Source organism: Lytechinus variegatus, chromosome 6 (assembly GCF_018143015.1).
Source record: "Lytechinus variegatus isolate NC3 chromosome 6, Lvar_3.0, whole genome shotgun sequence".
NCBI lineage: Eukaryota > Metazoa > Echinodermata > Echinoidea > Temnopleuroida > Toxopneustidae > Lytechinus > Lytechinus variegatus.
Window position 1 is genome coordinate 11,291,965 of NC_054745.1, and position 24,629 is coordinate 11,316,593.

The following is a 24,629-nucleotide window of genomic DNA, read 5'->3' on the forward strand; positions in this document are numbered from 1 at the left end:
TTTGGTGAATTTTACCCTACACATATTTGTTTTCAGTCTGGAGTACCTCTTTATTAACACACCTTATTCTGGTCTGAAATAGTGCTTTTAGTTTTGACAGTTATTTGACTTTAAAGGACAGGTCCATCCCAACAAAAAGTTGATTTGAAAAAAGGAGAAAAATCCAACAAGCGAAACGCTGAAAATTTCATCAAATTCTAAAATAAGAAAGTAATGACATTTTAAAGTTTCACTTAATTTCACAAAACAGTTATATGCACATCCAGGTTGGTACGAAAATTGGCAGAGTGATGATGACGTCACCCACTTCAGTTTTTATGGTTTAATTAAGTTGGTCCTTATTGTCAAATCTGTAAAAATTGAAATTTTGTATTATTAAAACAATAAAAAACATCGACTCTCATTTGCATATCACTGGGTTGTGCATTTAATTGTTTTGTGAAAAATAAGAGGAAATTTAAAATGTCATAATTTTCTGATTTTGCATCCGATTTCGATGAAATTTGCAGTGTTATGTTTGTTTTATTTTTCTCTGTTGATTCAAATATTTAATATTGAAGGTTGACTTGTAGATAGAGGGATCTAGGGAGTATCAGTTATCCTTTTTAAGAATGATGATGGTGATCGTAACAAGGAATATGGTAGTGATAATAGTTTATGGTGAATTTCTAATGATGATTAATGGTGATGAATGTAACATGTAATGGACTGTTGTCATTGATGTCGATGATGCTGATGATGGCAATGATGATGCTGACGAAAGTGACGATAATTAAGATTATGATACTGCTGTGCACTGCTTCAGATGAGGATGATAGTGATGTTGGTGGTGATAATGATGATGATGCAGATGATGGTGATAGTGGTGGTGGTGATAATGATAGTGGTGTTGGTGATGATGGTGATTATTAGGAGGCACAGTAATATCTTAAGATTTGTTGACATGAACAGGAGTGCCTTACACAACTCAACATTACATTCTTACTTGGGGAAGGGGAATCTGATAATTCTGATCAGGAAAGAAGATGGAATACCAAATCAAAATACACAAAATTGCTTATATAACTATGTACATGTAACGCATTAGGGGATTCAAGTTCGATGTTGATATTGGTGTAGACGAAAGCAGAATGTAAAATGCCTTCGCTCTAATTTTAATTTGTAAAAAGATTCATCCGAAAACTCACTCATTTAGTCAAAAAATTCATTTAAGATTGTTGCTCTGATTAAAACAAAAATTGGCCCGACACCAATACCTAAATGTCAACACCAAAACTGATATCAACCTTTGTAGTATACTAAGTGGGTACTACATCAAAGAACAATTGGGCCAACTTCACATTCAAATTCTCAATGTTCCCCACTTTTCTCTCTCGAGCTCTATTTATCGATCTCTACCCACCCCCTTTTCTCTCTCTCCCCATACCCATTTTTCTCTCCCCCCCCCCACTTCCCTCTCCCTGCCTCCCCCCCTTTTATCTTGTCTCCCTCAGCCCCCTTTCATCTCTCTTGAATGTAAACTTTAAAAATGTTATCGTGTTGCCTATTCAGGGCCCTGTTGCATAAAAGGTACTATTATGATAACTTTGCCATCCAATGGTAAATAACCATGGTAACGATGATCAACAGCCAATCAGAATCAAGGATTCCATGCAAGTTACCATTAGATGGAAAAAACCAGGGACATGGGTCCCATAACACAAAGGTTAGCAATTGATAGCTAATTTGAAAGAAAAATTCTGATTGGATCCTAGTCACTCTACTGAGCAAAATGCACATGCAACAAGGATCTTGATTGGTCATTTCATTTAGCGATTAATCGCTAACCTTTGTGTTACGGCGCCCTGGTCTGAAATAACCTTCAAGTGAGGCGATTATTCGACTTTTCAGTTTGACCCATGCAGAGTGTACTGTATGCTTGTAGCAACTCTGAATGCAAGACAGACAGGTTGCTATAAACCCAGCACTGGTTAGATATCAATGACTGACTTCTCAATTATAAAAAAAAAGAGGAAAATCAAGTCAAATATCAATATTTTGCACACAAACAATCACACACAGAAAAAAATAAAAATATAAAACAAGAAAAGAAAAAAACAAAGATGGGTCTTGGGGAAATAATGGATTGACAAAGACGGCTTTCAAGCAAGAAATGATTTATTGAATTTATCCACTTCTTGGCTTTTCATTTCTTGACGTTTCATTTTTCTACCAAATGAATTTTGTACAAAACACATAAGTCTATACATCATGATTGCAGTTTGAAATACAAACACAGATAAATCTGCCCTAAGTTGCAAAAATGTAACTTTGCTGTCAAAGGTCATTGCCATGGTAACAATGATCAACACTCAATGATTGTAGAGATAGAATAATAGTAAATTACCATGGTAACATGAAGTTAGAATGATGGTAATTTAAATTGCCACTGTAACACTGGAATAAAAGGTGAATTAAAATCAAAGATTTTCTGGCAGTTGCCGCAATGACAGAATTAGAATGATAAAATACAGTAAGCAACAGAATCCTTGTTGAATCGATATGAGTCTTGTCTGCAAGTGGTTTAATCAGGGGTGTGAGTGATCACAAATAAAAAGATCTGGTGGGTGTTTCATAAAGCTGTTCGTAAGTTAAGAGCGACTGTAAGAACGACTGGTGATCCTTTCTTACACTCTCAACCATTGACAATGAACATTAATGGTGAATATCATTTATCATAAGAAAGGATCACCAGTCGTTCTTAAAGTCATTCATATCTTACGAACAGCTTTATGAAACACCCACCTGAAAAAAGCTGAAGAGTATTGAAAAAATCTGAAATAGAAAGAGCTCCCATACTTTTTTGTACAGAGGAAAGCCCAAAATAAGCTGAAATTGAGCTGAAAATTAAAAAAAAAAATCTGAAATCGGCTAAAAATCTGAACTCTCACACTCCTGTGGTATACCCACATCATATTTTGTACACTAGAATGTGCTTTCTACGGCTGGAAAAAGTTTAGTCTGAATTTTGGCCAACATGAATATGTTGATAAATAACTGACCACTTGGCTTATAAAACTCAGTTGATTCTCAACTGACTTGCAATTATGATCTGTATCAGTGATTCAGAATTATCAATGTTACTGCCTTTACCGTCAAGTTCATCATGCAATATTTTTACTGTTTATGAATACCAATTGTACATGCAATCAATCACATGTACTGCACCAATGCTGAGTTGAATAATATACACTAACATAACATATTCATAATATCGACTGGACATTTTTTCACGAAACTAGATAATAATATCAATTGCAGAAATTTATGAGGAACATGTTCTCATCCAATCAAATGGCTACGGCTTAGTAGCTTACAACAGTAGCATGTAACTTGGAATTGATAACAAGTTTCATGGAATAGGCTCCTGAATGTCCCAATGATGTACAAATGAATTACTAGTACCCTGGCTCAACAATACATCATACACATTTCATCCTTTTAAACACACTCTCTCTCTCCCTCTCCATTGCTCACTTTCCAGAGCTGCCAACCTGTAAAGAATATTGCAGTACTTTAAAATTTCAATTTACTGCAGTCTCAGTTATATAAAGCTTCAGAAGCTTCAGAATGCAGCTGCTCGCATCATTACTTTGTCAAATAAACGCTCTCATATCACTCCCATTTTGAATTCGGTGCACTGGCTCCCGATCAAAAATTAGATTATTTTTAAGATTTTGTTGCTTGCTTTTCATAGTATTCTTGGATCAGCACCACAATACAGTCTTTCATTTATCAATTACTATACAGACCAAGCAGGTCTTTGCGCTCATCCACTTTTGGCTTCCTTGTTATTCCTAAAGTTTCAAAAACTTGGGGGGAAAGATCATTTGCTTTTGCATGCCCCACTTTGCGGAATAGCCTTCCTGAAGGCACAATTGATCCGATCATTCACAACTATGGAAAGTAAGCAATGTCAACTGAAATACATGTTTGTTCAATATATTTTCTAGAAATGACGAATATTCATACATTTACTGTATTTCTTGACAAATCAGTATACTTCTCTTTATTTTCAAAGGACATTGAGCAAATTTCCTAAAGAAAAAATAATGACAATGATGGATTTCCATATATTTGAGATTGATCGGATCAATCGCAACTCTTTGTAAGACGGGGCCCTGATCAATTGTAACTCTTTGTAAGACGGGCCAAGGCTTATATACGCATTTTCAGTTGGAATAATTGTCATAGGAGAAAATGACATGAACCCAAGCTACTAGAGACTATAGAGTCTTACACTGAGCTACACGAGACTTGCCACCTCCCCAAACGTCAATGACCACCTAAATCCAAGCTGCCACCCTGGGGGGCGTTTCATGAAAGGACTTGTCGGATGTTTTATCCGACAAGTCCCATTTTATCCGACAGGTACCATAGGAACAGTGCCTCTCAGCCAATCAAAATCATGGAAAGATGTCAGATCTGACAACTTGTCGGATGAAAATATTGATGAAACGCCCCCCTGGACATGAACATTGCAATATTTCAAAAGCTGAAAATCAGTATTTTGGTGAGGAAAATCGGTATTTTCCAAGAAATACCATAGGCCAAAACATAAAACTGAACTTTAGATATCAGTAATTTGCATGAAAGCAACAGTATTCTTCTCATTCTTCAGTGCTACTTGGCAGCTGTGCTACATACAGCGCAGAATGACTTGCAGCGCAACCCTGGGTAAGAGAACACATATATGAATGTATGCTTTTATTTGCTGATGTACATGGGCTTTATAACCCTTACTGTTACCATACACAAATATGTACATGTGAGTCAGCAAAAATGACACATAACCTAAGCAAATACAGGCAAATGTACGTGTTTTGGCTTTGCTGATGTACAGGAGGTTATATAAACCTTACTGTTAACATACATAAATAATTATGTGAGTCAGCAAACATCATTTACACCATATACCCTGAACAAACATCCACTTTCAAACTCTTGTCCAATCTCAAAGTCTGAACTTTATTTCCTGACGGATCCTGATTCCTAGGTTCCCGTTAAAGTCCAGAGCAACGCAGAGTTCAAAGAGCATCCAATTGCTTGATGATCGTTTCCCGGTCTCGGAGCGCTTTGGCGGCGGCATCTCGTTCTTTCTTGGTCGGCGAACGTTTCTTCTGTTTGGCAGCCATAATTCGGCGGTAGTAGTCTATGCACTGTAAGAAGATAAGAAGTCAGCATTCACATTATGTATCAAGTTTTATCTATGATAAGACAGGGTAATCTATTCAGAAACTGCCCCTTATGGGCATTTTTTTTTTGGGGGGGGGGGGTTACTCACGAAATAAGGCATACGGGGATGTGCCGCTTGAATGGGTCGCTTTTTTGGAAGAAATCCCTCAACAACGGATATGGTTTTATGCTGGAAAATCCCTAACATAGCCCCAATTTTTAGATACTGGCCTTAAACACGGGTCCATTTTGAGGTGATAACCTTTTTTTTTACTTGTCAAATTTTAATAGATCCCTAATAATGGGTACCTTTTTCGCGAAAATGACCCGTGAATATGGGAATGGATTTTGAACCTTCAGCCACACATCCCCAGTCCAAACCATTTCTGGAGGGGACAATGAGGCAGTAGCCCCCTCCAGAAATTCTGAAAACTTAACATTTTTAAAATGAAAACTTTCCTCAAATTCACCAAAAATATGCACAAAATCCTTCAATTTCACTTATCCAAATGCAAAAGCACCCAAATGACAAGCTCGGTCACTTCACTCCTCGGAGTTGAGTTTTTTTTTCGAGAAAGTTAGAAAAATCTTATGCGTACAGCCATGGGATGACCCTTGCCTTGAATGGAAGGACATCTATTCAACGGCTCAGGATGTGTAATAATTATAATAATAATAATACCAACATGCTCATATATCGCATATCACTGCCAAATGTGCCCCTTTGCCCTTCATTGGATATCATTACCCTGGCTTTAGCCCCGCAGCCTTTTACAGCTGGGTGGAATTTCAAGGAATAAATTCCTGCCAGGTACCCATTTACCTCACCTGGGTCGAGAGCAGCACAACATGGATAAATTTCTTGCAGAAGGAAATCACGCCATGGCCGGATTCGAGCCCACGACCCTCTGTTTAAAAGTCAGAAGACTAATCCACTGGGCCACAACGCTCCACAGCAGCCTCTTTGCAACATCCCTGGCAAGCCAGATGTCATACAGAGTCTCAAGTCTGAGTGTTGTTGATGATGGCAAATATCTTTTAAGTCTACTCACCTCATTGTCGGCAGCACGTAGCTTCTGTCGGAGTTCCTGTCGCTTCATCTCCTCTTTGGCAAGTTTGACCAGGCGTTGTTTCTGAGAGCGGTTGTGGGCGTAGAGAGCTTTCAGTTCTTCCTGTCTCTTCTGAAGCTCAAGCAAGACTTCATCCTCCTCCCCCATGATCATTGGGTCATCGATATCGAGCAGTCCTGTGGATAGGATGTAAAGCAGTAGGAAAATTGTTGCAATATCATAACCCCTCTAGATACTGGGTGAGGGCCCCATTGGAAATAAACCTTGATTTTCATAGACTATCCTGTCTAGGTATTTTGATAATATCAACTGTATATCCAATTAATAAAATAAAAAATCATTCAACAACTTGGTAATGGTAATTGCAAATACAGATTTCTTGTTGTTTCTGTGAGCAGTTATAACTTAATATTATTACTTTCATCATCTTCACCATTATCATCAACAATGTTTATCATTATCATCAACAACAACATCACCACCAGAATCAACATCATCATGAACATTATCATCGTCGTCATCATCACCATCATCATCATCACCATCATTACCATCATCATCATTATCGTCATCACCATCATCATCACCATCATCATCACCATCACCATCACCATCATCACCATCACTACCAACACCATCATCATAAGCAGATTTGTTATTAATATCATAATTCTGTTTTCTCACCTTGAGCAAGGAGTTCCTCCTTTATTCTAGCTTCAAGCGCCTTGGTGTGAGGGACAGTGAACGGTCGGTTTCCATTCTTCGGAGACGTCGCCGTACCCCCATCAGTGATCGTTCCATTCTCCTCCTGAAATATAGAAACAAACGACACAAAATGCAAACTGCCAATTAAAGTTCAAGTCCAGCCCAGAAAAATGTTGATTTGAATAAATAGAGAAAAATGAGACCAGCATTTCGCTGAAAAATTCATAAAAAATCGGATGTAAAATAAGAAAGTTATGGCTTTTTAAAGTTTCGCTTATTTTTCACAAAACAGTGATGTGCATAACTCAGTGACATGTAAATGAGTCAGTCAATGATGTCCATCACTCACTATTTATTTTGTTTTGTATTGTTTGAATCATACAATATTTCATTTTTTATAGATTTGACAATAAGGACCAACTTGACTGACCATATATCATTAAACATTGCTAATTCTACATGTTCAGAGAGGAATTAATCCTTGTTTCACTTGGAAATGAGGAGAAAATTAGAATATTTCATATAATAAAATACATAAGAAATAGTGAGTGGATGACATCATCAGTTTCCTCAGATGTGCATATAACTGTTTTTTTTTAATTATGAGAAAGTTTAAAATATCATAACTTTCTTATTTTACATCTGATTTTGATGAAATTTCCAGTGTTATGCTTTTGGGATTTTTCTCTTTTTATTAAAATCAACTTTTTGTTGGGGTGTCTTAAACACCAATTATTTCTCATTGCATTGACGCCCAATGGCGACAATGCATTGTTCTTGTTCCATATTCCTATTCCGTAATCTTCTTCTTCTTCTTCTTCCACCAAAATCCCATTTGTTTAATACATGATTTTGTTAGCTCTACCCTGGCTCCGTCCTTCATCCAAATTCATCCAAATTTGGTAGACATGTTGTCCAGCATCCCTAGTTGTGCCTCTCGTCTTCCATTTTCCAAAATCACTCATGCATGACCATCCAGGCGCCATTTTGTCCATTTCAAGTCCATTTGCATACCATTCTTCATTCTTTCATATCTCAGTTATCCTGCATGCTACAGACTTCTAACAAATTGCTATAGATAGTCCAAGAGTTGCTCCATCATCTGCGACGTATAACCTGACCTTCAAAATGCCATCTTCATGCCTTAAATTCAAATCCGAAATAGCCTTCCTTCAAAAACTTCATATTTATTAAAATGTAAAGTCAAAAAATCGTAAAATGGCCATAATTTTCTTGTTTTTATTCATTTCGAGCTCATATATTCAGGAGTTGATTACAGTACCATATCATACATACTACTCAGTTTTCACGCATCACTGATTTTTCGTCATTGAAATAGCGCCCTCTAAAGTTTCAAAAACACTTACCTTTGAATGCTCCTCATTGCGTCATGCATGGCCAAACCCGTACCCTTTTTTGAATTTAGGGTCTCCAAGATATGCCCTTTCATGCCATAAAAAAAATATATACCTTACAACTGACGAAATATCTGAAAAATGCTCCCGAAAATCAGCAAAATACCCAAAAATGCACTTTAATGCCAGCACAACTTCAACTTGCTCTTATTTCCTTATTATTGAAGCTTATTCTAACTTGGCAGATATGAGTATTGATATATACTTCAACCGTTCGTCAACCTTTTGTAACAGAAACTGACAAAAATCTGACGTCAGCTTCAAATTATTGTGCAAAACCTTAATTTTTAATGTCTTTCTTTATATGGCATTTACTTCCGGTCTGTTGCCTGCGCACAAATAAAAGTGGTATCAATGTCACTGCATTGGAATACTCTTTCCAGTGATACCAAATACGACATAGGTTACAACAGAAAATTTCAAGATAAGTCAATCTGAACACATGGTATACATCTCACAATGCACACATTATCAACAACAGAATTGTACACAGTGTCTATTGCATTGATAAACTCAGTTCATGCATGCACATCGTTCTGATATGTACTTACGTTACGTTAATGAATTGTCAGTGAATTTGTATGCTTATTTCTATTACTCTCTCTACGTCTTTATCTCTCTCTCTCTCTCTCTCTCTCTCTCTCTCTTTGTTTAGCGGCCACATGGTCTAAAAATGGACGAAATCTGTTTGACTCGAGAATGTAACTTCCTATGGAAGGCAAAATCTGCCAAAATCCAATTTGATTAACATGTAATTTTTGTTAGTCCTCTCCTGCCTCCGTTTCTCATCCAAATTCATTCTGATTTGGTAGACATACTGTCCATAATTAGGGACCATAACCTTTAGAAATAGCGCCTTCTATTGCAAAGTCTTGAAATAGTTAAATTGCCATAACTTCCTTGTTTGAATTTATTTTGGTCTCATGTTTTCAGGGTTTGCCAATTGTATCATTTCACATACATTACGAAAATTTGTGTTTAAAAATGGATCTCATCTGACACCCCAATTTCAAATTCCAAGCTACTTTCACTCGCCCCCCCCCCATCCCAATATCAACAAGGAATGTTTATCCTTAAGTAAACAACCACGCACTCTCCCAGATAATCCACCTTCCCCCAAGAAGTGACCGTCATAAGGCCTGGCAGAGAGAGAGGGTGATTTTTTAAAACTTATTGTTATTTCGGCAATTGTGGGTCATTTTGCATCGTTCAAAATTTCATGTCGATCTTCATCTAAATTCCGGATCGTTTTTAGATATGCTAATGTCCTAAAACAAATAGAATACAAATTCATTCTTTCAAGATTAATGTCAGCCAGGAAGCTCTGAAGAGTTTGTTTATACTATTACGTAACAAGGACAGCTGCAATCCCACTCCATGCTGTTCATCAGCCTGTTGTGGTGGCAGGCATCGGTGTTATCGGCTCTTATCAGCAGCAGCAGCAGTCACCCCACCCCAGTTTAAACGCGAGAAATGCAACTTTCCCAAAAAACTGAAATTGGGGTGTCAATACCCCACTTGAGATCCCATTGACTAACACGCAAGGCATTATCAGCAGTCAGATGAACCCCACCCCAGTTTAAACGAGAGCTCTCCCAAAATCTGAAATTGGGGTTTCAAATACCCCACCTGATCTCCCATTGACACAACACGCAAGGCAATGGAGTTCCTGTGTTATAAGCTGGTGGGGTATTTTTTAAACACAGGATTCGCGTAATGTACTCCAACTGTGTTTTACGTATCAGTGATCATTCCTTTAAGAAATAGCGCCCTCTAATATTTTGAGAATGTATATCATCTAGAGTTTTCTCTTGATCTCCTCCTGTTTCTTGCCCTCTATTAAATCAGAGGCGTCAATGCATGCACATCTTTCTGAAACGATTGCAGTTCTAGTTTTTGTTTGTTCACATGATCACCTCCCACAAGAGACCATCATAGGATTAGTCCAACTGACAGATGCTGAAGTGACAGTTGGACCAATTGACGAAATTAACAGCAGACCAAGTGGGTTTTACCTATGATGGTGTTAGACAATCTGAGAATTAGACCATCTACTACTTAACCAAGTGAAAATAAACTGAAGGGGTGAGTTTAGCATGAAATAATGGAGAGAAAGAAATCAAGAGAAGTGTCTATTTCACTATCCTATATTTCATTGTTACTTTGAAAATTTCTCTCAAGGTAAACTTCCTACCCAAGACACTCGCGAAGCAATAATCCACCTGTGCATTGCGAATCGGAACCTACCTAGCATGGAGTCAGTGGTTGAACACTTAAGATCCTGACTGTTTGTGTCAGAACCAGTGGGATTTTCTCAGAACGGTTACACAAAAGAAAATAAATGAACTGCTTTAGAAATTGAGATCCAAGAAATCTGATTGTTTATGATAGAATTTTCAAATGATATCACATTTCAAACTTTACATGAAACAAATCAAATTATGGAAACAGGGGTGGATCCAGGATTTTCCAAAAAAGGGGGGGGGGGCCCATTTTCCAGAGGAAAAATTTGACAAGAAAAAGCTTCACTTTCAAAAGGGGGGGGGGGGCGCACAGCTGGCCCGTGGTCCCCCTCCCCCTTTTGAAGGGATCCGCCAGTGTATGGAAAGACATTTTAAGCAGAAGATTTTCTTGCTTGAATTCATCAGCCTCTACGGTTACAATATGGTCCCACCCGTTGCAGACCGCCATATATGTTAACAACTTTGCCCCTCCCCCTCTGATTGTAGCATTCTTTGTCTCACCTTAGTCGTATCCATGAGGAACTCTTCTTCCAGAGGACACATGATATTCTCTTCTACCAATGCTGAGATGAGACGTTGGGTCAGAGTACCAAATGGACAGCAATCATCATCAGGTCTACAAACAAGAGAAATTATTTAATAATAATAATATAGGGTATTTATATCCACCTTGTTAGGTGCTCAAGGCACTCCTATATTACCCGGCTAAGCTAGGCGTTCATAGCGCACACAGCTTTTTAAGGAATTACTTCCTACCGGTACCCATTTCCCTCACCTGGGTTGAGTGCAGCACATTGTGGATCAGTTTCTTGCTGAAGGAAAATGATTTATATTGACAATGGGTGATCTCAAGTATGGTGATGAAATCTGGTGTTAGTGTTGTGACAACACCAAAACCAGCCACAAACTACAATATCTACAACACCCGTGAATTGGCTCAGTTGGTAGAGCGTATGTTTCACAACGTGGAGGTCGGGGGTTCAAACCTTGGTGGCGTCAGACCAAAAGACGTTAAAAGATGGGAGTTGCTGCTACCCTGTTTGGCAGTTCAACGATTAAAGGTATAGCGCCTCGTCAATCTGGCACTACACAGCAGCTGCCGGGCCCACGACCAACTGGGCAAAGCAAATTTTCGGAGTATTCCATTTCATGTCTATATCGAACAACAAATTATGAATTTTCATAGATTTTATTTTTTTCATTTCATTTTTTCAACACCAGCAACAAGCCAAAGCAGCTAAAACACCAGAAACAAGCTGCTACACCAACCACACAGGCTGCAACACCAGCCATGACTGCTACAGCACTAACCACATCAACTACAACAACACAAGCCACACATCATCATAATCAGCTTCAATGCCAGCCACAAGCCACCATCATCAGCTACAACACAAACAGCCATAATACCAACCCTCACCACTACAACACCAGGAACAGCAGCTATAACACCAGCCACAAGCCACAACACAGGGTAGTGTTTGGATTGACTTCTAAAATATGAGGATTTTTTTTCTTGTTTGTCTTGAAAAGTGAAAACTGTGCCGTATACCGACTGCCGAACCAACTACCCATGTCAAATCGATGTTCATGATTTTTGTGTAATTCCCCTCTTAAACAACACTAGGAATTGGGGAAAACCAAAATTCCAAATTTTAGTGTTGGCGCAGTTCACAAACAAATTGACATTTGACAATTCTCACTCCAGTATTGTCATTTAAAAAAAACATATCATAATTACTAAACAAAGAGTTTATTAAGTATAAGAACAAGAGGCAAAATGGCAGTTATATGAAATATTTTGAGGGTTACAGTCAAATTTGTGTTAGGATTTTTCCCTCATACATTTTGAACCCAGAGGCCCGTATTCTGAAGTCAGTTTTAACTTAGACCATGGTCTAACTCTGTGCTAAAATTATGGGAAGCCAAAAGTGTCAACATTTTTATTAAGTCGTTTGTTTCTTATGTTTACTGTGCTCTTTCCTGATTCATCAATGGTGACAACAATCATCTATTCATACTTCCTAGACAACTATGAATGATTTGAGAGCCAAATGAGCTGAATTATGATATCTCTACTGATAGTGATTTTTGTAAAATTTGGCTATCCATACTTAAATCAAAACTTTAAACCTGAGTTTAAGTTAAACCCGACTTCAGAATACATGCCAGAATTTAATAAATAGCTTAGCACTTGTTCATATGGCTTATATCTATGTTATATTGCATTGATCATTATGTAAATCAAGCATAAAATCGTCCATACGATCAAATGCTTAGCTTTGTGAAACTGGCCGTGGACTGAATATTTCTACAAACCTGTCCGCTTTCTTCAGCATGGCCTTTGCTTCTTTGGAGTTTGGTGACGGTCCTTTCTTCTTGTCTGTGATTCTACCTCCTATATAGGACAAGCACAAAACAAAACAAAATAATTGGTCACCAGTCTTAGGATATAATTCATGCTACCAGCATTACTCCTTTCTTCTTGTCTGTGATTCTACCACCTACATTAGACAATAACAAAACAAAACAAAAGAATTGATCACCAGTCTACGAATGGTGATGGTCCTTTCTTCTTGTCTGTGATTCTACCACCTACATAGGACAATTACAAAACAAAACAAAAGAATTGATCACCAGTCTACGAATGGTGAGGGTCCTTTCTTCTTGTATGTGATTCTACCACCTACATAGGACAATTACCATGCAAAACAGAGGAATTGATCACCAGTCTAAGAATGGTGATGGTCCTTTCTTTCTGTCTGTGATTCTACCACCTACATAGGACAATTACCATACAAAACAGAGGAATTGATCACCAGTCTAAGAATGGTGATGATCCTTTCTTCTTGTCTGTGATTCTACCACCTTCATAGGACAATAACAATAAAAAACAAAAGAATTGATCACCAGTCTAAGAATGGTGATGGTCCTTTGTGTCTACAATTCTCACTCCTACATTGATCAATAATTTTCATACTGCAAGATTAAGTTACTATACCTAACAACAAAACTATAGATCAATAGTCAATGGGGGTGTTGCATGAAACTTGCAATTGATCGCAAGACAATTTTCGGCCACATGATAAATTCATTATTTTTCAAAATTCAAACTGGGCCATGTTTTACAAAGAGTCACGATTAATCCAATTGGAAAGCCATTAAGCTCAAAATAAAGTGCATGGTTTTTTTTTTTTTTCAAGATATAGATGTAAATCCCTAAATTCATTGTGGGTTGATTCTGGCTTGAGTTTATTATAATTTAGCTTTTGATTTTTCAATCCTGCCCCTAATTCAGAGAAGCAATCTTCTGAAGATGAGCCCTGAACTGGTTCAAAAAAAAGTAGATAAGAACTAATCTCCTTCTCTCTTTAAAAAGCAAAATATTGATTACCTTCTCGCTGCTCTTCCAGTAAATCTTCATGCGCCCATCGGACCGAGTAGTGCTTCCCTAGCGATGGAACCTTGAAGTATTCCGTCTCCTCCTCCCCACTCTTGATCAGTTCATCCAGCACCTTCAGGTCTTCATTGGTGATGTCAGCGCAATATGGCTCCACGGACGCCCAGAACCGATCGATGGTGTCATTGCGTGGCATGCGAGGGGGTGCAGCATCGGCAAGTGGATCATCGGTAAACTCATACTCCTGTGAGTCCAAGGGAAAATAGGTTGAATGGTGGCAGAGTAATTAGGTGAAGAAAAAAAACAAGATCTCTACAGTATAGTATTCAAGCAGAGCTGCCAACCTGAACAGGAACATTTCAGTATTTTCAAGGCTGAAAATCAGTATTTTGGTTGGGAAATTAGTATTTTCACAGGAATACCATAGGACAACACATAAACTGAAACTTAAGAAAATCAGTATTTTGCATGAAACCATCAGTATTCTTCTCTATTTTCAGTACTAAATACGGAAAAATCCGTACTACTTGGCAGCTCTGTTTAAGCAATCCTGGATTTCCTTCTTTCCTGTTAACTTTACCTAATAATGATAATAATAATAGGGATTTGTTTAGTCCCATCTATCTAGAGACAACCTATTCTGAGGCACATTGTTATTATAATTATTATTATCTCGAGTTTAGCTCGAGCTGCCTTTCAGTGCTCATGCATTCAAGGAATTAATAATTAATCTTTCACCTATGTGAAAATTAACCGTCCACTCAGCTACTAAGAAAGATGTATTCCATACATAAGCAAGCATACAGTTAGACCTTGGTCACATTTGCTTTATGGTGGCTGTACGGAGAATCGAGAACAGCCATTTTTGTACTAACTACATATAGGTGGTTTGAATTAAGAACAAATCACGCGATATTTTCGACGCGCAAATTTTTTTAACCGCGCCGCTCGTTGACTTCGTTGACTTTTTACTTTCAAGTCTTGCGCAACTTTTGAGACCAAATTTGCATCACCCAGGTACATGGTTCCGAAATTACGCAACATTATGTAAGTGCATGTCAGACCAAAAATTGCTCAAAAACGTGATTTCGTGTACAAAGTCAAAGCAAATTGTGTTATCAACCAATATTCATAAATGCATGATTATTTTTAGTTTTGCTGGTCTAAATGTATTCATTTTATGCTTTTTATGATCACAGAAGAGTCCCCAATGAATTTCATTGAAAAAACAATGGAAAACAAAAGGTAAAAGAAAACAAAGAAATACATAAGAAATTGCAAAAAAAACAATATAATACATAAGAAAATGATTTGATATCGCAATTTTTTTTACGTACACTTGCTAAGAACACCACAGAGAGTTTCTATACCAAAAATTAGTACATTTGGAGCTTTATTTAGGGAGTTAGAGGAAAAAGCATGATTTTGCATACTAATAACGCATAAATTAGCATAATCACTTAATAGCAATTCGCATGAAATAAATCAATATACAATCTTGTAGATTATGTCCCAGGCAACCTGTGTGCCAATTTTCGGCGCAATCGCGCGGTCGACGGCCGAGATCATAAGGGGAGGCCTGGGAGGCCCCCCCCCCGGCCCATTAACTCCCAAAATACCCCGGCCTAGATAGGGTTAAGTCAGTAGAATTGGCATCTTTGGTGAAGAATTCACAAGATTTTGAGCTCTGAAATCATACGCCCAATTCTAACCTATGATTGCCAATCATCACCACCCCTAGTGTTGTCAGTCGGTCCGGGATCGGGATTAATTCCCGGCGGTATGAGGCTCCGAGACGGTTCCGGGATCAATCAACTTAGACCGTATCCCGGCAGGAAAATAAAATCAATAATGGCCAAATTCATGTTGTAATATTTCCCTAATTAGTAATTGTACTTACGAAATACGAGAGAAAAATTTAGTTTCAACTGGCTGTGTGCACATGCACCTCGAAATATTACGCAATTACATAGCTATCTGTACTCGTCGATCGCATGAGCATGCACGCGATCTAGCTTTGCACACGGCTCCGAGAGATCAAAGCAGACAACGTTGTTGTTGTTGTTTTAGCTTATACGGCGCATGTCATTCAGTAGTGAACAATCGTCTACTGTATAGTCTCATGTGCAGACCTCTTTCGCCTCAGTTTGTTTTACCGAGTCATTTATTTACCCCATACTTTCGAGTTGAATCTGCTACGATATGTATGGACTAGTGAATTTATCATGAAATAATTTACTAACAATTGACGATGATGATCTATGAGTATTTGCAAATTTAGTCATTTAAAAAAAGTCGACATTAATTTTGTGATGATTGTATTTGTTGGGGTATTTTTTGCGAAAAGGTTTGCAAATAATAACTAGACGAATGCTCACCATGTTTCAGCTGGTTAGAGCCGGGAGAGAGAGAGAGAGAGAGAGAAGGGGGAGGGATTACGGGAAGTGCTTGGTCGTTCACGACTGGGGACCATCTGTCATCGACAGCCGTCAATGGTTGATAGTGTTGACATAATGTTTACAATTGCAAACCAGTCGGTCAAATCATTTCTCCCAGATATATTTCGACTTAAATTATAAAATTGTACCAAAAACGCTGTTAGAATTGGTGATGTTTAAAGTGGCGTTGTTTAAACTTTGAAACAACATTGTTTTGAAAGTCATATCATACCCTATATGTTGTAAAAATATGTTGTTAAATGCATCAAACAAATTTCCAATGATATTAACAGTTTTAAATGATATCGTTGGAAATTGCAAAATATATTTAATCTTGTGTAAATTTCCAAATAAGCTTCTCTGATAAGATAGTATTCACTTTTCTCAGTAGTAGTGATATCATACTGTTCAGAGTTACGAGAGAGGGCGAGAGTGAAACTGAAAGTTAATCCATATTCCGGGCTAGCTAGGGCCACAGGCGCACTGACAAGACATTACGCAATTTGCTTATAACTGTCAACCACGTGCGCACCGACCACAGATCAGTGGCACCGACACGTGTGTTATTGGACTGTCAGATCAGAAGCTGGATCGACTCAAACATAATTCGGGTCATGTCAGTAGTCATCAATGTTTACAGTTTGCGGTGGTGGCACGCTTTGACTGTCTCATCATTATTTTCTCTACGTTTTGAGTGAATGTTTACAATTTGCGGTGGTGGCATGCACACTTTGACTGTCTGGTGCACCGCCAGTGCGCAGCGTTGTACCGTATTTAAGGCTGGAAATGTAGGTATACAGTTTTGGATTGCATTTGTGCGTGGAGATACATTTTGGGATTCGGGACGAGCCGGGATCCCGATAAGGAAATTTTGAAGTTGCCGGGACGGTTTCGGACCGGGATTTTTTTTCTAGATAACAACACTAACCACCCCCCCCCCCCCCATCCAGCTACATGCTCACAGATTCAGTTCCAAATTTTATTAGTGTCTGATTAATAATAAAAAAATTGGGGGGCTTTAAACATTTCTCAACCGAACTATGTTTATTCTCCCTCTCTCCCTACTCAACTCTTTATTTGATCAGGCCAAGAGCACATAAACCCACCAATCATCATTATTCTCCCTTGCTTAAAGGGGAAGTTCACCCTGAAGAAAACTTTGTTGCAAAAATAGCAGAAAAAAATAGTAAACAATATTGGTGAAGGTTTGAGGAAAATCCGTTAAAGAGTAAGAAAGTTATTAGAGTTCAAAGTTTTTGGATTTGTGACGTCATAAACGAGCAGCTGCCCCATGAGTTATGAAATATAAAATGCATGAATTTCAAATTTTGCATGGTTCCTGATGACTTAATTTTGATTTCTATTCATGATCGGGTGTGAAATGATTTTTCTATTGATATATACAAAAGGAACAGTGAAAACCATTTTCAATTTTCTGAGAAAATGACATTTCATTGATTTTTTACCATTTGCTATGTAGGAATGCTGCTCGCATATGACGTCACAAATCAAATAATTGAAATTCTAATAACTTTTTAATTATTTGATGAATTTTTCTCAAACCTTCGGCAATATTTTTTATTATTTTTCTGCTATTTTTACAATAAAGTTTTTATCAGGGTGAACTTCCCCTTTAATAACTGTACCCGCTCTATAAATATTAATATTATGATCACTATCAACAAAATATTATATTATTATCATCATCATTGTCATTTTTATACTCACATGCATACTCTTTGCCTTTGGTCTATTAGACCCTCCCCCTGGGGTGCCGGTACTTCCTCCCTTTCCGCTCGACTCTTTCATCTTTTTTGGTGGCTTCTCTGACTTCTCCTCCGTTCTTCCTCGTTTGCCTGAAGGTGTCCCACTCCCAGTTGTACTGTCCTCTTTCTTATCCTGTGAGGAAAGGTCAAAGGTCATTCGCCTCAAATAAAACGGTAAATTGCACGGATGCTACTTGTAACTTGTAATTGATAAACAAAGTCTGAAAACCATTTTTTTTTAAATATAGAATAAACCACTTTGTATTGAAAGAAGTGTTTTCCACTTAACGTTCATTAAGTCGACAACCACTTTTGGTCTCATCCCAGCTGGCCTAATCCCATTTTCTCTAAAACCACTTCATCTATTGTTTTGCTTGGTCCAACTGCCACATACCCCCCCCCAGAGTATTTGAATATATCTTACCGGTTTGTTTCCTTTCTTTTCTTTCTTGACTTCTTGAAGATCCGCCATGCTTTGGACCTCTTGTTGAATCTGGCGGATCCTTCTCGTTACCGCTGCTAACATGGTTTCTAGCTCCAGCTGGAGACAGTCAAGCTCCTCTAAACTAATGGCTCCATTCTCTTCCTCTTTGTCAACCACTGTATAAACAAAAATTTAAAAATAATAATAAATCTCGCTGGAATTGAAGGATCGTCCCTGAACAATACATGATTTCTAGCTCCAACTTTTTCAATTCATGTAGGGAATAGTTCCTTTTGCGACAGCTGTCGCAAAGGGAACTCTTTGCATGGTCAGCCTCTCCCCACCTTCAAAACCATTTTGCTGCCCCTGCAAATCAGTAAATATGAAAATGGAAGTGCTTTTACAGGAATAAGCAAGACTATACAGTAGAGGCGCTGGTCAGAAAATTGGGATCGTCCCAGTTTACAGGGACTGTCTCAGTTTCCAAAGATTTCTCCACACAAGAAATCTAGGAAAGTTCATTCACCTGTCAAGTGCCGACACCAATCAAGTGTGCTAGTCAATGTAAACATATCAGGTTTCATAACAAGATTATTGGAAGACAGTAAGTCATGAAAAATAGACGGTGAACTGGGGGGAATTGAGGTCACAAACTATTTTTAGCACTCTCAATTTCCGTAATTGCTGTCTTTGTCCCGTAGGGGGAAGTGAAAAAAAAAACGTCCCCATAAACAAGGACAGTCTCAATTTATCAAGACATGATTTGTCTTGGTTTGAGGATATCCTTGTTTTCTGGGACAATCCCAATTTATTTTGGACCAGCGCCTGGCAAGACTTCCATATGTCCCCTCCACTAAAATTGAAAAAAAAAATATGGAGGTTTATCAAGAATTATCTAATATATATCTAAGAGATTTAAGAAGGAAAAGTCGGATACATACCAAAATATGGCTTTATTCCGTCCAAAAATTCGAGTGTGTGTAATTCCCAATGGCATCGGTTTATTTAGTCAGAAAAATAAATACCCAATACTCTTGGAGATTAGACTAGTCGTAATATTGGTTGATAATTGTTATGAAACCCTTGGCTTTCAACAATTCCTGCTAGCTCAGCTCAGTGAGTAAGGCGACAGAATGGAGATGCTTCGTTCTGCAGTGAGAGGTTCGAATCCAAGTTCCCACCGGAAGAAGGAAAAAAAAGAAAGATAGAAGGGGTTTTGGGGAAGCATTTTTTAAAATTAGTGGAGGGGACATATCATATGGAAGTCTTTCCCAGCGCGGCGCGCCTCTACCATGTAGGTATGTGACAAAAAAAATGAAAATCCTCAAATCTCAATGAATTTGGTATCATTTGAAAGCCCTTAAAAAGACCTTTAAAATGATACCAAGAACTCAAATTTTCATTAAGAAATTATAAAGTTATTCCAGTTTAAGTCGCGCATATTTATCCAAATTTGTGGTCATTGTCTTAATGTAAAGTCAATGGAGTGCATAACCGATTTTTGTGACCATTTCGGGCATATTGTGACCATTTTGAACCCAAGTCTTCAACGGGCTCTAACTTCTTTGTTTTTGAGCCCTTTGAAGTAATTTAGGTATCAATGGAAAGGTGAAAGAAAACTCAATTGATGTGTAATCATTTCACTTGGTAATTTTTCTTCTTATTAATATTATGTGTAAAATAATTTCTTTTAATTAATTCTAATTAAAATATGCAAATTACAATTACTCGCCTCTTTTTTTTGCCAAATGAAGATGATAATGAGAGATAACTTGTATATAATTTAGTTGGCATCAAAACAGCATCATGTAGATAATTTCCTAAATAAATTAGTTTAAAGTATTGTTTTTGTAATTTCTAATGTATTTCTTTGTTTTTCTGATATAAATTACAATTAGCTCTTTTTCAACTTTAGTATTGTGTACATGTATGTATGGGGTCTTTTTTTTACAAATGAAAAATATCATTCCTTTTGTACATGTACTTTGTATGGTATAAAAATACAAGTGTGCTTTTCTGATGTATTTGATTGTTTCACCAATTTATGTATTTTATTGTTTCAACAATTTGTTTATAGATGGATAATGTAGCTTTCATTTTGGAGACCGTGGACATTCGATTACAATTTTTTTTAGGAAGGATGAGCAGCAGAGTCTGAGGGTGTAAAGATGTAGCATTGCATGTAATTCAAGTATCAAGAAGGAAACATAAAAATTAAGCTTTAATATATGCATTTCTTAGATATGTATGATTACAACAAAGGCCATGTTCGAGCACTCCTTTTTTTATGAAAAATAAGTTCATATTCTAGCGTGAAATCACTGCACATAAATAAAGCTCTGAACAGCAACAAAAACAGGCATCAAAGCTCCAACACTCAAAACAAGAGAACAAAAGTGACACAAAAATTTATACAAATCCCATCCCCATTTCAACTTATGAACACAACCCCCCCCCCCTGCACCCTTCTTGAAAAAAAAAATAATTATAATAAAATAGAAAAAAAATGAATAACATAGAAAAAAAAATAGACAATAGAGCCATGTGGAAGTGAAATATTTCCTCTGAGAGTGAAAAATTAAACAACAAATTTTTTGCATTTTAATCATGGGCGGAAATTGGCCCCAAAGGTAGGGGGACGCTGGCATCGGCGGCGAAAGCCAACAATTTTAGGGGGACCACCAAATTATTTTGATAATCAAAAAAATACACCAAAGGTTATCAACCAAAAATTATAGGGGGACGCAGAAAACTAAATTTGACAAGCAAAAAAAAAAAGAAAAGAAAAAAAAAGGTTATCAAAAAAAAAAAATTGAGGTGGGGGGGATCGTCCCCCACCTCAAATTAAGGGCGGGGGGTACACTTCCCCCAGCTTTCGCCGCCTATGGATGCCGGCAACTCTGACAAGTTAAAAAAAAGTTTATCCCCAAACTGTTGTAAGGTCATTTTAACCCCAAAAAGTTTGACCAAAAAAGAAAAAAAGAAAGAAAAAAAATGTATTATTGTTACATGTCCCCCTATTATTTTGGGTAGGGGGACGTGTCCCCCTGGGATTTCCACCCATGAATTTAATTTTAGAAAAGTCAACATTGATATTCCACTGTCAAAAGCAAATCCAGTTTCCAAATGAAACGATAATCAACCACCTAGACTAGACTTGACTTGAGTCACATAACCTTGGGATGATAAAATCTTTCTGTGACAAATGTATGTATTAAAATCAATATCAGAATAATTATCTACGGTATAATGACAGAGATTTCCCAAAAAAGGCACAACATAATCATCAAGTAAGCAATTTACGATCTAGTTCAATCCAGCATGAACGACTCACTATCGACCGCTCCCATCGCCCTGCCAACCGCAGGCGCATCGGGCAGCTCGACTGCCGAGAGACCGGCGGTGACAAGGGTAGCATCGCCCTGCCAAACGCGGGCGCATCGGGCAGCTCGACTGCCGAGAGACCGGCTGTGACAGGGGTAGCTGGCATCTCTTATATCTGGACTGCGCAGCGTCAGAATCGCGTAAGTTTGGATTTTTTGATAATTCAAATATATTTCCAGTCAAATTGTATACCTAATCGGATTCTTGTTTTACTTACCATTTTAAAATTTCGAACATTTCCGCGTCCAAAAATTTGATGAACTTTCAAGCTCCGATATCCACACTTTACAGGCGAGTATCCACATTGAAACTTATATGTACAGAAAGAGCACATCTTCAGCTGTCTGTTAAAAGGCACGAGATTGCACCTACTATGTGCGCATGCGCATTAAACCCCATTTTCAATGAGCCGCCCCAGTCAGAGGCGATGCCACTCGTAGCAAAACCCGCGCGAAAACCGTGCCACCAAAACCAGCGCTCGCGATGCCCCGTATTCGCACATAGCTATACCATGTCTACCCGCCTTTTCATAATCACATATCAAATTTTAAGCCTATGTACTATAGTCATGATAGTAGAATGATTTTTACTCTCCAGGAGCCTCCAGGCTACGACGTCGACGAATGGCGGCTAAGTTAGCTAGGCCTATCTCTTTCTTGGCCGAACACCCATCAGCATCTGCACCAGTGTCGCGTCACGGCCGGACGCCCGGAGTGAGGGCCGGGCCGGGCTCGGCTTTCCGCTCAGCGCTGAGCAGCTGATTTGTGATTTTGTCCCCCGATTTGTCCTTCGCAATTACTCACCCGCATTATACCTAGGGCATGACTTTTTATGATCAATATGAGCTAGCTCTGGAAATTGAAATGGCAGCTCCTTAATTTCAGCCATCATTCGTCTCCTTTGGGTGAAATCTTCAATGAAAGTGGCAAGTTTCCGGAACAATGAAGACGCGAGATGCAGCATCCTCTCGCCTCATAATGGAATGAATTAAGCAATAGATTTCCGGCGGCAACGCGATCGTTGCCAATTTAAAATTATCGTTAAAATAATGTCGAATCACGTACTGCACTTTAACAGCTGATTTTTTATAATTCTGTTTTTATCCCGGGGGGGCCACTTCCATTCACAAGTGGATACCATGCGCGACCATGGGGTCTCGAAAAGCACCCTAAACACGTAATTTCCATATTCTGAAAATGCACCCCTTAACAAGTATTGGCGTGTGAAACCCTACCCTTAACAAGTATTGGAAACAAAACGATACTCTTGGCAAATATTCCCTGAAATGAACCCCTAAACAAGTACAGGAATGTTTTATTGTTACGGGTCCTTCGGTCGTCGGCTTTACCTTATTTGGTTTAGTACGACCCCAGCTTCTACACCTCGCGCAAATCGGACTCTAAACACGAAGTGTTGGGGCAAAAAGGACATATCCTTTATAATACATTTTAATTTTGTTTTATCATCCCCGCAAAGTCAACCCTAAACACGTAATTTTCCTAGTGAAATAGATACCTTTTTTTCATTATTTTAGTGTTTTTGACACCCTTATCACGTTACGTACGTAACGTGCCCTATCGTGAAAAAGACATCCTTTTTACGTGTTTTTTTGGTCGCGCATGGTATCCACTCGTCAATGTAAGTGGCCCCCCCGGGTTTTTATTGAAAAAAAAATCATGAAAATCACAATATTTACATGAATTATTGCATGATTAGAGTACAAAATCAGAGAAATCATGAAATCAATGGTTTGTTGTTTTCTTTTCTCTTGAAAATAAAGTATTTCTTGTAGGTTTGTTCAATAAAAAATATTACTAAAATATTCTAACGTCAATTAAACCCGTTCTGAAACTTTCTTCTTTCCTTTTCCTCTGATAACCAACATGAAGTGGCATATATAGGTCTATACATGTTCCTCCTTCGGAATATTTCATTTTTTGGCTGTCTTGCAATAGAATATTAATTATACAAGATCATAAGCATAGTCAGGGGCTCGGGCTATTGCAAAGAGTGATCTTCACACCCCAACCCCTCCCTCCCCCATGTCCCCCAATTTTCTTTTCAATCTTCCACATCATAATCAAATCCTATTTTTTTTTCATGTATTTTCGACCACTCAAAGTGGAAAATTATAGAAAAGTAGTATTGGTGAAGAAAGATATATATTAAAAATATGAATGTCTATATATTCTTAATTTTGTTTAATTGTGAAAATTTGTGATCGACGTAACAGACGAGCATGCAGCTTCTCCATTCTTTAATTGCCATATAAATTAAAAACTAATCATTTTCTCCACAAAGATGAGATATTGGGGGTGGAAAATATCATTTTAATTTATGCACTGCACCATATCAAATCTCGATCATTTTTCAATCGTAATTTATAGGATAACACAATTAGCCGGGGGCACGGTATATGGGGAGCCACGTCACCACAAATCGAAAACTTTAAAATGTCATTATAAATTTTCATTAATAAAAGTTCTCGAACAAATATCTCCAATTTTCTTCTTCTATATTTGAACAAACTTGTCATCATGGTGAACTTCCCCTAAAAAATAGCAGAAAAT

The 24,629-nt window shown here is 37.9% G+C and overlaps 1 protein-coding gene across 1 annotated transcript; it reads right to left on the reverse strand.

Moving 5' to 3' along the window:
• Positions 1 to 3,414: 3,414 nt before the first annotated feature.
• Positions 3,415 to 23,054, reverse strand: LOC121416992 (transcriptional adapter 3-like). Its single transcript, XM_041610531.1, has 9 exons — positions 22,863 to 23,054; positions 18,676 to 18,851; positions 18,214 to 18,384; positions 14,042 to 14,291; positions 12,967 to 13,045; positions 11,149 to 11,263; positions 6,969 to 7,092; positions 6,267 to 6,460; positions 3,415 to 5,198 (listed from the first exon to the last, which is right to left on the reverse strand). The coding sequence occupies exons 1-9, from the start codon at positions 23,020 to 23,022 to the stop codon at positions 5,067 to 5,069; spliced, it is 1,401 nt and encodes a 466-aa protein (XP_041466465.1). The 5' UTR covers positions 23,023 to 23,054; the 3' UTR covers positions 3,415 to 5,066.
• Positions 23,055 to 24,629: the final 1,575 nt, after the last annotated feature.

Bases quoted from the DNA above. Each gene is read 5' to 3' on its own strand.
- LOC121416992 (XM_041610531.1), bottom strand. From the start codon at position 23,022: ATGCTGCATCTCGCGTCTTCATTGTTCCGGAAACTTGCCACTTTCATT. The intron at 18,852-22,862 runs GTGAGTAATTGC...TTGTTTATACAG, and splicing joins ATGCCCTAGGTATAATGCGG to TGGTTGACAAAGAGGAAGAG. The intron at 11,264-12,966 runs GTTTGTAGAAAT...TCTTGTTTGTAG, and splicing joins ATGCTGAAGAAAGCGGACAG to ACCTGATGATGATTGCTGTC.